The sequence below is a fragment of the Procambarus clarkii genome, chromosome 24 (assembly GCF_040958095.1).
Source record: "Procambarus clarkii isolate CNS0578487 chromosome 24, FALCON_Pclarkii_2.0, whole genome shotgun sequence".
Classification (NCBI taxonomy): Eukaryota; Metazoa; Arthropoda; class Malacostraca; order Decapoda; family Cambaridae; genus Procambarus; species Procambarus clarkii.
Genome location: NC_091173.1, coordinates 4,926,390 through 4,938,802, shown reverse-complemented (window position 1 = coordinate 4,938,802; position 12,413 = coordinate 4,926,390). Strand labels below are relative to the sequence as shown.

At 41.5% G+C, this 12,413-nt stretch overlaps 1 protein-coding gene across 3 annotated transcripts in view; it reads right to left on the bottom strand.

Annotated features, from left to right (window-relative positions):
* The window catches only part of Oga (O-GlcNAcase), a 78,385-nt gene that overhangs the window by 10,591 nt on the left and 55,381 nt on the right, over positions 1-12,413 (bottom strand). For all 3 annotated transcript variants that reach the window (XM_045747993.2, XM_045747994.2, XM_069330495.1), the window contains 3 exons: positions 11,871-11,956; positions 11,008-11,204; positions 10,642-10,819 (listed from right to left, as the gene is read on the bottom strand). In XM_045747993.2, the coding sequence (XP_045603949.1) occupies positions 10,642-10,819; positions 11,008-11,204; positions 11,871-11,956 (461 nt within the window). The remainder of the gene's footprint in view (positions 1-10,641; positions 10,820-11,007; positions 11,205-11,870; positions 11,957-12,413) is intronic.

The window sequence follows — 12,413 nt, the reverse complement described above, 5'->3', positions numbered from 1 at the left end:
GCTCAGCATTCCAATTCACCTGATCTTTCAGGCATCCCTGTCTACAGGAATCGTAGCAGACGTGTGGAAACAGGCTAACATAGTTCCAATCTACAAAAATGGCAGCAGGGAAGACCCCCTCAATTATAGACCTGTATCATTGACAAGTGTAATAGTGAAAGTATTGGAAAAACTAATCAAAACTAAATGGGTAGAACACCTGGAGAGAAATGATATAATATCAGACAGACAGTATGGTTTTCGATCTGGAAGATCCTGTGTATCGAATTTACTCAGTTTCTATGATCGAGCCATAGAGATATTACAGGAAAGAGATGGTTGGGTTGACTGCATCTATCTGGACCTAAAAAAGGCTTTCGACAGAGTTCCACATAAGAGGTTGTTCTGGAAACTGGAAAATATTGGAGGGGTGACAGGTAAGCTAACATGGATGATAAATTTTCTGACTGATAGAAAAATGAGGGCAGTAATCAGAGGCAATGTATCGGAATGGAGAAATGTCACAAGTGGAGTACCACAGGGTTCAGTTCTTGCACCAGTGATGTTTATTGTCTACATAAATGATCTACCAGTTGGTATACAGAATTATATGAACATGTTTGCTGATGATGCTAAGATAATATGAAGGATAAGAAATTTAGATGATTGTCATGCCCTTCAAGAAGACCTGGACAAAATAAGTATATGGAGCACCACTTGGCAAATGGAATTTAATGTTAATAAATGTCATGTTATGGAATGTGGAATAGGAGAACCTAGACCCCACACAACCTATATATTATGTGAGAAATCTTTAAAGAATTCTGATAAAGAAAGAGATCTAGGAGTGGTTCTAGATAGAAAACTATCACCTGAGGACCACATTAAGAATATTGTGCAAGGAGCCTATGCAATGCTTTCTAACTTCAGAATTGCATTTAAATACATGGATGGCGATATACTAAAGAAATTGTTCATGACTTTTTGTTAGGCCAAAGCTAGAATATGCAGCTGTTGTGTGGTGCCCATATCTTAAGAAGCACATCAACAAACTGGAAAAGGTGCAAAGACATGCTACTAAGTGGCTCCCAGAACTGAAGGGCAAGAGCTACGAGGAGAGGTTAGAAGCATTAAATATGCCAAAACTAGAAGACAGAAGAAAAAGAGGTGATATGATCACTACGTACAAAATAGTAACAGGAATTGATAAAATCGACAGGGAAGACTTCCTGAGACCTGGAACTTTAAGAACAAGAGGTCATAGATTTAAACTAGCTAAACACAGATGCCGAAGAAATATAAGAAAATTCACCTTCGCAAATAGAGTGGTAGACGGTTGGAACAAGTTAAGTGAGAGGGTGGTGGAGGCCAAGACCGTCAGTAGTTTCAAAGCGTTATATGACAAAGAGTGCTGGGAAGACGGGACACCACGAGCATAGCTCTCATCCTGTAACTACACTTAGGTAATTACACACACACACACACACACATATTGCAGCAGGCTCCAGGAATATCAACTTGCCTAAGTATTGAGAACAGATTGAGGGCTGTAAGTGGTGTTCCAGGTTATATAATGGTATAGGGAAGTTTAAATAAAGTACTATTTATTAGTAAATAAAAAATAAATAACATACAAGTAATAAGTGAAAGCGAGTGAAAATTCGGAGTTTGAAAGGTTTATATTCCACATCAAACAATCATTAATAACAAAGATGGCCACCACCATGGGGAAGGGAAACACACCAACATCACAAGATATAACGTAAGGTTTTCTTGGCAGGTTAAAGATGATTCAGGATATATAATTCAGTGTCGGGGGACAGGAAGCCAGAATATATTCCTACCCTCCCCCCCCATTAGGGTCGAATTACTGACCCCGCCCAGGATGTAACCCAACAACAAGCCGACTACCGTATTTGCAGGCGTAAAAGACGCACCCCAATTTTACAAGGATATTTTGTAGAAAATTTTTTTTTAGTATGTTTCATCATACATGTATTGAAAGTTATTATAAATTGGATTTTGTAACCAAACTCTTACCTACTCTTAAGATCAATTATACAGTACAACCTCAATTCAACGAACGTTCGGCTTGTTCACACACTTTTCAGGCCGGATTTACTCACCCGAGGGATGAGTAAATCTGTGGGGGATTTACTCATTTATTATGATTTATTCATTTATTAGGGGGAAAGTGGGGGGATGTTCAGATTTGCTTATGTCGAGACAGAGTTCACAGACTGGTGGAAAACTTTCCCATTCCATCACAGGTTACAATTAATAATTCCTTCATATGACAAGTTAGATCACACAAGTGAACCACATGTTGATCACAAGTGGTCCACAAGCTTACGATGTTGGGACAGTTCACAGTGGTGGAAAACTCTCTCATTCTATCACAGATTACAATTAATAATTCCTTCATGAGACAAGTTGGATCACACAAGTGGACCACACAACAAGTGAACCATATGAACCAAACACCAGCCAGAGTGGTACACACAAGTGAACGACCGAGTTTCCATGATTTTCATTCACCGACTTGTGGCACGTATTTTTGTAAATTAATTTAAAGGCTAAGTGTGAATAGCTAGCTAATGTGTTGAAATTATCTTATATACACTTTCTGTGATGAAACAAGATGAGTGAGAGTGGACAGATAAAGGAATACTGTACAGTAAACCTCAATTTACAGTGAGATTTCACTCACTTTCGTCTGTGTCGTCATTGTTCAGTGACCCATGACTTTGAACGTTTCAGATTAGTAAATTATTTCTAAAACTGGTGTTTTAGTAACTATTATCCTAATTAAATTAAACTAAATAAAACCAAAAATATACTGTAATATGATAGATATCTGCTATTTGATTAATTATTCATGTTATTGGCGGCACAACTCCAGCGCGAGTGGACGGGTCTATTCCGTGCACACAACACCATGCATGTTTTATTCGATTTCGTCGCCACAGTTGTGACCTATGGCTTCAAAATAATTAAATTAATAAATCAATTCTAAAAAGTATTTTTTATAGCTCTTATTATCGTAATAATGTTGCTAAACTAAATATATAACCCAAAAATATATAATTTGATGTAAATCCAATATTTGAGAGAAATTTATGTTACTGGATCTGGCTTAAACGCCAGCCTACTGTAGGGTGTGATGTAAATCCAATATCTGAGAGAAATTTATGTTACTGGATCTGGCTTAAACGCCAGCCTACTGTAGGGTGTGATGTAAATCCAATATCTGAGAGAAATTTATGTTACTGGATCTGGCTTAAACACCAGCCTACTGTAGGGTGTATAGACCTAGTCTGCGTTCGTACAGTAAGCACCCAGTGCCCTTAGTTTTGTCTGCAATTGACGTATGTATTTATCCGCCGGTGGAAGAATAATCGTGGAATTTACCATTTTTTGACTACAGCTGTATTGTTTAACAAGTCTCAGGAGCTTACTAATAGTGTCTTATTAATGCCAAAAATGAAGCAATGTTTTGCAAGAACTAGTAGTAGAAAATCAACCAGCACGAGCTTGTAGAGTGCCCAAAGAGCATAGTGGCCACCCTCTATACAGCTAGACAAGTCATGCAGACGATGCCATCTCCGTCACCCAAATGCCTCCTCCCAACATAATCCTTTTGCTATTATTACATTAATACACATATTATATACAAGTATCTACATTTGTGTTCACCATAGAGAACCACTGAGCTGGTATGGTGAATGCAGACAATAACAGGTGGCCACACAGTCAGTAAACGATGCAATCTCCCTCCGTCCCTCAGCATTACTCCTCCCACAGCGCTAATTATCACAACAATCCTGCTATTATCACAATCCTGATCAATTTTATGACACTCGGGGATCATCTGTAATACTGTCGTCGCTAAATAATAGCAGTTATATATTTATTTTGACATTTTTTGGCGATGCTGTGGTCACAAGCTGAACAGCAATGCTGTTCACTCATGCTGCGTGCGCCAGCCTTGGTTGCTCCAACAGTACTGTGGTTCTCACACTGGAGAATATTGCCCACGATTTTTTTAAACATGGGGTCTGTATACAAGAGCCCTGAGGAAGCTAATGTGAACCTCGTGTAGCCGCAGGCCATCTGAATCATGCCTGGCACCCTATGGCGTACATATACGCCATGCACACTGTGGGACATGTTACTCATGGCATATATATACGCCATGCGCAGTTTAAGGGTTAGGGTTGTAGTACAGAAATTTTTAGTGTAAAATAGTTTTCATAAACTATTGTAGTACTCATCATACAGCAGAACTATTTATCAATACACTGATAACGGCATAATACAGTACAGTACAGGGGTATCTCGGATTACAAGCGACCCTGGTTACGAGCAGGATTTGCTTGGAAAATTTAGATCGGGATATGAGCGTTGCCTTGGGATACGAGGGTGCTGATACACATACGGGCCGACCTAGCGCGTGGTGGCACGGTGATCGCCCCTCAGTTTACCAGTGCCTTGCACCCAAAGACTATCCCGCCTGAATTCTTCACCAGGATTTACAGTGTTTTGTTGGATATTTGGCCATTTGATCATAAAAAGTTTTGTTATATATCTCTCAATGGATCCCAAGAAAGCCAGTGGTAAGGTTCAAGGCAAGAAATCACATGTGAGGATGACAATAGAGAAAAAAAACAAGAGATCATTCAAAAGCATGAAAATGATGCACATGTTGTTGAACTTCGTAGGCAGTACAACAAACCCACGTCAACGATATGCACTATACTTGCCAAGAAATAGGACATTATGAAAAAGGACATATTAGCAAAAGGACTTTTGCTAATGTGGCAAAAGGTGTAAGAACAATCACGAATCAAAGACCACAAATACTTGAGTATGTGGAAAAGTTGTTTTAATTTGGATACACAACAAGGAGTTAAAGGATGAGTGTTTCAGAGGTCATCATTTGTGAGAAAGCCAGGGTATTGCACGAAGACCCTGCAAAGAAAACCCCTGGAACGAGTGCAGATACAATAGACTTTAATGCAAGCAGGGGATGGTTTGAAAAATTTAGAAAAAGAAGTGGTATTCATAGTGTTGTGAGGCATGGGGAGGCTGCCAGCTCAGACAAACCAGCGGCTAAAAGATTTATTGAAGAATTTAAAGAGTTTGCAGAGGCTGAGGGATACCTACCACAACAAGAGTTTAATTGTGATGAGACAAGACTGTTCTGGAAAGATTGCCTAGGACATACGTTATTAAACCCTTGCTTGTGTATCATTCTGAAAATCCAAGGGTTTTCAAAAAGTATAAAGATCAGAAAAGCCAAATGTGTGTGATGTGGAGGGATAATAATAAGGCATGGGCGACTAGGATTTTTTTTTCGGAGTGGGTGAATGAAGTGCTGTGCCCTGCTATAGAAAAATATCTGCAGGAGAAACATCTGCCACTCAAGGCCCTGCTTCTCCTCGACAATACTCCTGCTCATTCTCCAGGCTTGGAAGATGAATTGTTACACAGATACAATAATTTTCTCACGGTAAAGTTCCTTCCTCCTAACACCTATGGACCAGAAAATCATAGCGAATTTTAAGAAACTTTATGAAAGAGCACTTTTCCAGAAATGTTTTGAAGTGACTGAAGCCACAAAACTCACCCTCAAAGAGTTCTGGAAAGATCATTTTAACATTTGTAGTGCTTTAAAACTCGTTGACAAAGCCTGGCAAGAAGTGACTCAAAGAACCCTGATCTCTGGCTGGAAAAAATTGTGGCCTGAATGTGTGCCAGAACTAAACTTTAAAGGGTTTGAGCCTATAAATTAAGTGCCTATTGTTGAGGAAATTTCTGGGCCAGAAAATGGGCCTGGAATTGGATAGTGATGATGTGGCGGAGTTGGTGGAAGAACACAATGAAGAACTAACCACCGAAGAACTCCAAGCCCTTCAAAAGGAATAGCAAGAAGACACAGCTATCTTCTCTATCTTGAGGTTATCTTGAGATGATTTTGGGGCTTTTTTAGTGTCCCCGCGGCCCAGTCCTCGACCAGGCCTCCACCCCCAGGAAGCAGCCCGTGGCAGCTGACTAGCACCCAGGTACCTATTTTACTGCTAGGTAACAGGGGCATATGGTGAAAGAAACTCTGCCCATTGTTTCTCACCGGCGCCTGGGATCGAACCCAGGACCACAGGATCACAAGTCCCGTGTGCTGTCCGCTCGGCCGACCGGCTCCCCTACTGAGCCGAAACATCCTCAGCTGAGGATGTTTCTCCAGTGGAAGAGGATGAGGCAACAGAGAATGTCCCTTCTGCAGACATTAAGAAGTGGTGTCAGATGTGGGAAGAAATGCAAACTTTTATCGAAACAACACACTGTTACGAACCAAAATTCCTCGCCCGAGCACAAAGCTGTGAAGTCCACGCCATCTGTGAGTCCACTCCCGAAAATCTCACAACATGGACAACGCCATCTAGTGATGACAGGAGATGCCAGCAATAAGTGCTGGATGCCTGTCCTAGTCGGCTCGTGACGTAGCCGCTGCTGACCTCTGGTGAGGTGGCGCTTAGACAGTGAACGCCATCTATGGAGCGAAGAGGTGGACGTTTGTGTCTAAGCTAGTAAGTGATGTTTCCTAGTGGTCCCATGTAATGTCCCAGTACTGATGACGAGTCTGCTTTCACATTGTCACCCTAGGACGGCTGTGAGGTACGTTGAATCAGTCTACCCAAGGCAGCCAAGGTCTCTTCACCAGTCTGCTTTGTGGAAGCTGTGAGCCACCCCCGGACGAACTCTGCCGAGTGTGTGATTGCCTGCCTGAGGAGTGGCAGTGACGGGATTCGCAGTATCCGGGGCTGGCTGGTGGAAGAGACCACCCACTGCGGTGCCGACCGAGGAGAGTGACCAGTGAGTCATACGAGACTCCGGCCTAGGGCTCGCAACCCTAGTATTAGTCGTGGAGTGGCCTAACAGCGAGGCTGACTAGTACCTGCCAGCTACAGGCTGGACTGTGGTTGTAGGCCATCACGACGAGGCACCCAGTGGGATTGTAATTTGGCTGGCCTGTGGCCAGGGTAGATTCTTCGTGGGTTCTGGGCCACGGAAGAGGAAACCAGGAAAGGCTACCCAGAATGAGCATCGCCAAGTGATCAGTGTCTTCAGAGGAAGACGAAGATGTATATACTGTGTAGTAATAACTCCCTTTTGTGACTTTAATTTACATATGGTGGTGGGAAAGAAATATATATATATAAATTAGTATACTTGTGTATTTAGTGTACCTCCCCCGTTGATTTTACTTGCGTTACAGAGCTCACCCCTTGAAAGCCTCTACTAACTTGGGGACGGATACCCAAAAAACTAATACCATCAGAAAAGAACCCGATTGCATCCCAGTAGGGCTGTAACACACACCCAGAGAAAGCTGTAGTAGGCTGTTGCCTTAATCTTTTCATTGACAATGTGATGCCTCACTACAGAGAAATCTTGTGAAGGAAAAAATAATCTTCAATAGACCGCTTTATGAGAAAATCGAGCAGTGAGCCACAATCAGGACCTTAGTGGTATGTAGGCAAAATGTGCCAGAGAATGCACTCCAGAGAGGTCCTCACTGCCTGATGTTATAATGGAAGGAGACTCCCCTCCCAAACAGTAACACCTCTCCTCCTCACCATCTTCCATTCGCCAACAGCAGTCATCAGCAAGGGTAAGTAATAACTTGAACATACTTTTGTTGTGTAGATTTCGATGAATTGGGTATAAAATTTAGTTTGAAGTGAGGTTTTTGGGTAGTCAGGAACGGATTAATTCATTTCCCATTATTTCTCATGGAAAAATTATCTTCAGTTTACGAGTTTTCGGGTTACAAGCCGTCTCCAGGAACGGATTAAACACTTAAACCGAGGTACCCCTGTACGTATTTACTGTACACCATTCACAACTCCATGAGAAATCAAGATGGACATACAGTAACTCCAACTATAAGGTAAATAACAACACAGCATTTTTTAGTATAGTAGTAATATATAGGTAATGTACATATGATAATGCATTTTTGTTGTGTACAAGAAAAAAAGAGACTGATGCAAATGCCTCTTGAAGGTCACCTCCTGCAATGAATCCAACGCTCCAACACACCGGGGTTGGTCCCATATAGTATGTTGAATCGAGGTTGTACTGTATAGTTTATATTTTGGACAAGAGAATTGCTAAACAGGATGTGAAACTTGTATTTCTGGATGTGATGATGTGTTGCTGCATCAGGCCACCATGGCTGTGCTCCTGGTGGTGGTGCACCATCACAGTCCTCTGGTATTGTCGTCATTCACTCATTACAAATGGCTGACAGCCAGATGAAAGTTTATACCTTTCAAATTTCTAGCAGCATTTTTCATTTAGGTAACGAATAAATATTTCTTAACCACTGTGCTCCTAGCCTTCCAAATATGGCACCAACCCGCTGTACGCAGGAAATAAATTCTCGGGAATCTTGTATTTTTTTCCCTTCCCTGAATACGGAAATGTGAACAAAAACTCAAAATTGTATGCACTTACTTTGGCCGCAATGGGGGTCCGTAACTTTGTGTGTGACGTCATCAATCCCTGGTCGCCCGTGGTGTACGCCCCCGGGGCCAGTAGCGAGCGCCCGGTTCAAGATACGCGAGTTTCCACGAATATATTTTTGTTCATTTTTTGCACAGTTCCAAATACATTTGTCTTGTTTTTTTCTTGCCAATCCTATGTATAATGAACACGTACACCATATTATGGCAGTAGAACATCCATACTGTCCGAAGACAGTGTTACGTGCATCACATGTGTTCACATATCTTGCACACATTTCCAATGTATCATGCTAATTTATGTATATATACAATATATTTACACATTGTACAGTATCACACACTATATACACACACCATAAACGCACTCAGAACTCAGCGAGTGTGTGATATGCTGCAAAACAGCCAACGGGGCATAGTGGAACCTTGCACTCAACGCACCAGGTGCTGATGTACCTTTGCTTTTGTTCTCTTCAGGTAGTGTTCTTGCATACTATACAGGCACGTTTACCCTTTTCCCGTGATATTGTGCCTGGCATATACTCGAGCATGTGGGCACCGAACATCTCGTTACCCCACAGTCTGTCTGGAGCTGCGTGTGGTATTGTTGCTTGCACCCCGCACAGTGCAACAGAGCCCTCCTTGCCATACTTTACGAGCAGTTGTGACAACAGCAACACTGAATGTCCGTATTGGCGGTCTCCTGCCTGATTTTACCAGGTAGATATTGAAGCAGTTGAGCACTGCAACATCTATTAGGTGGAAAGATAACTTTTTCCTCCACTTCACAGACTTCCGCACGCACTCGGCGGCACCGAGCATCATGTCACATTTATCTACGAGGCGCATGTTCACGTTGTAGTCTATGACACAATCTGGTTTATATATTGGGAAGCACGTTTGAAAGGGACTTTGCCACTGTCCAGCATGGCACCGGTGTGAATGGTAGTTAGCATATTCACCTCGCGTCTGTCCCTCCATCGCACTGAGAGCATATTATCACACTTGCACAGCTGGCAATCACCCACTGCCATACCTATGCCAAACACTGGCATTTCCTTCCTGTGGGCCTTCACAGCGCCACATACGCCAGTGTTGTGGGGAAGGAGGTATCTGGTCATCAAGGGGGTGGTATAGTAGTTGTCGGTGAACAGTCTTGTCTTTGTTCAGCAACGGTTCCATCATACAACTGGCCAGTGAACACAGAAGGCAAGCAACACTTGATTCTTATATGATATGAAAATCAAACCAAGTGCCTTCGACAAGTGAGGCGTCACACGCAACCCAAGCACCTTCAACAAGTGAGATGTCACAGGCAAGCCAAATGCCTTCAACTAGTGAGGCTTCCGCAGCTGGCAGTGAAAACGAACTTTGCCTAATGAACTGTACAGTAATTTTGTGTGTGAATTTTAGTGTTGTGTTACTATAAGGTACGTAAATTGGCAAGAATTTTTAACTTCAAGATGTGTGGCATTAATCAAGAAGATGAACAACAACAAGGTAAGTTGAGGTTTCTAGTTGAATATTTAATAATTATATGTGGCAAGGCAATTCAAATTATGTTGTTTGTAGTATAAAATAGTTGGAAATAGTTAGTTTTGGACTCGTAGGTGAAAAAGTACCATTATCCGGAAGACGTGATAATCCGGCAGGGAGGCCTTCCCATATAGTCCGGATGATCGAGTTGAGACAGTAAAGAATGAATTTTGGAGATTTAATTTATCAATTACCCTCGACAGTTAAGAAGAACGTAGGAAATATTGAGAAGATTTGTGTTAGAATTATTAATCTTACCCTATCGGTCATATTCAACAACATATGTTTACAAGAAAGATTATACACAAGATATACATATGTACATTATTATACCCAGAATAATATATTATACATATTATATTTTATATAATATATATTGTATACTTGTACAGTATAGTATGTATTATATATAATATAGGAGGACCACACGTCCCTCAGGCAACTTTACACATTTCCTGTCCTCAGTTGATCTCATGGGGGTAATCAAAACATTCATTCCCAGAATATCAGTCTCAATATGTCATATGACCTATTACAGGGATGAGGATACAGGAACTTAGTTCTCATACTGTAATTATATAATGTTTCTAGAGCATACCTTAGGATATTTATCTTTAATCTTATCACGGAATGCAGCATCCCGGGCTGTTTGTTCTTCTGCATTACCAGAAATTGAACTGTAAGCCACAATGTCACCCCACTCATCTTCAACCACCATAACAGCTACATCCTTTACCAATTCATCTTCAAGAGCTTGCAAGTAACTTCCAACTGCCCTGTAACAAAAATTTTTACTGTAGCTTTTTATTTTTAAGATTGTTAGATTATTTATTCATTGAATAAATATTTATCCAGGGAATAATATTGCAATATTAACAGTTAAGTTGAACAAAATTACAACAAAGTAAACACTGGAACAGTCACCAAGTGGACATGTACACAGAAAAACACACTCTTGACTTACAAGTCCCCTGGTAAGTCTGGATGGGCAGCATACAAAGCTGTACCATCCCTCCGATCGTCAGATGTCCGCAGAATCAGGCTATAAACTTTAGGTTTGTCTTCAGGAAGATATGGCCGGATGCAATAGCAGTGTTTGGTTGGGACTTCTGGCGCTTTGTATACAAAGAGGTCGTTGCTTGCATCTACAGGTATGAGCCGCTGTGGGCAGAGTTATGAGATTAAGTTCGGTGTCATCATTGACTACGGCGAGGGACAAGTTGGAGATATTCCAGTTAGGATTTGTGTTCGAATTTATAAGACAATAACTGTCTGTGACTTTTTACAATGCCTTCTTCAATAAAAAGAAGCAACTATAAACCTTTATCCACATTTTCTCTTGAACAACAAATACTGGTTTATGTCAACTTATCCCTGGGTAAGGCGAGAAAGTGTGCCCGAGTACCACATTTCATCTACACCGTATCAAAATAGTTACTCATTTCAATCAAGATTAGGCTACACGATGCCTAGATATAAATGGAAAAAATGCTAAAGCGCAGATAATGGTAAAACGCTGAAGCGCGGCTGATGGCGACCTCATCACGTAAATTCTTCTTCTGTTTCCTCTCGTACCTGCAAAAGCTAGCTACTTTTAAAGACTTGATCCATTGTAGAAAAGTGGTACTCAGGTCGCAAGGCAGCTCAGCGCACATGAGGTAAGGCAAGGTGAAATCCCTGACTGCTTCCTTCTCTTTAAGACACCAAGTGACAAAAAGCATTAAGAAATAACAGTAAATTTATAATACTATGGCATCAGGAGAGAGGTTTTCTGCATCATCATCAGGATTTCCAGACAAGCCTTCCTCAAGTTATATTTATACATACTTGCAATTCGGCGGTCAGTCCTCCCCTGAAGATCCATGGCTCCTGGTCGCCAGACATAAATACCTCGCGCCAGCCCTTACTGAACCCTGCAGTGACGATGCAAATGGTAACCACTCACTACACGCAACTCAGCGCTTTGGATTAAATCACGCTTATACAGTATATCATTCAGAGCAGCCAGCAATGTCCTGCTCTTGCTTATTTAAGAACCTTAGTACTTATAAGCAATGCTAGAATCAAAACAATTACACCTGGTGAGAGAGGCTCATCCAACTGTAAGATTAATAAAAATATTTCAAGAGCAGCTCCAGACACATTCAAGGGGGCCTAACATCAGCCACATAACTAAGCAGCTGCAAGGGGAAGGGGCTGTGTCTGAAAGTACAAAAGTCGCATATGCGCCCTGTCTAACTCAGCCTAGCGCAAATGCAGGATGCGCACATGTTAATGAGAATACTGAGCATGTCTCTTCTTCCCTGTCTCCTAAAATTCAATAATGGTTAAAACATTTTTGTAGCAATTGCAGTTCCTGATTACTGTGCA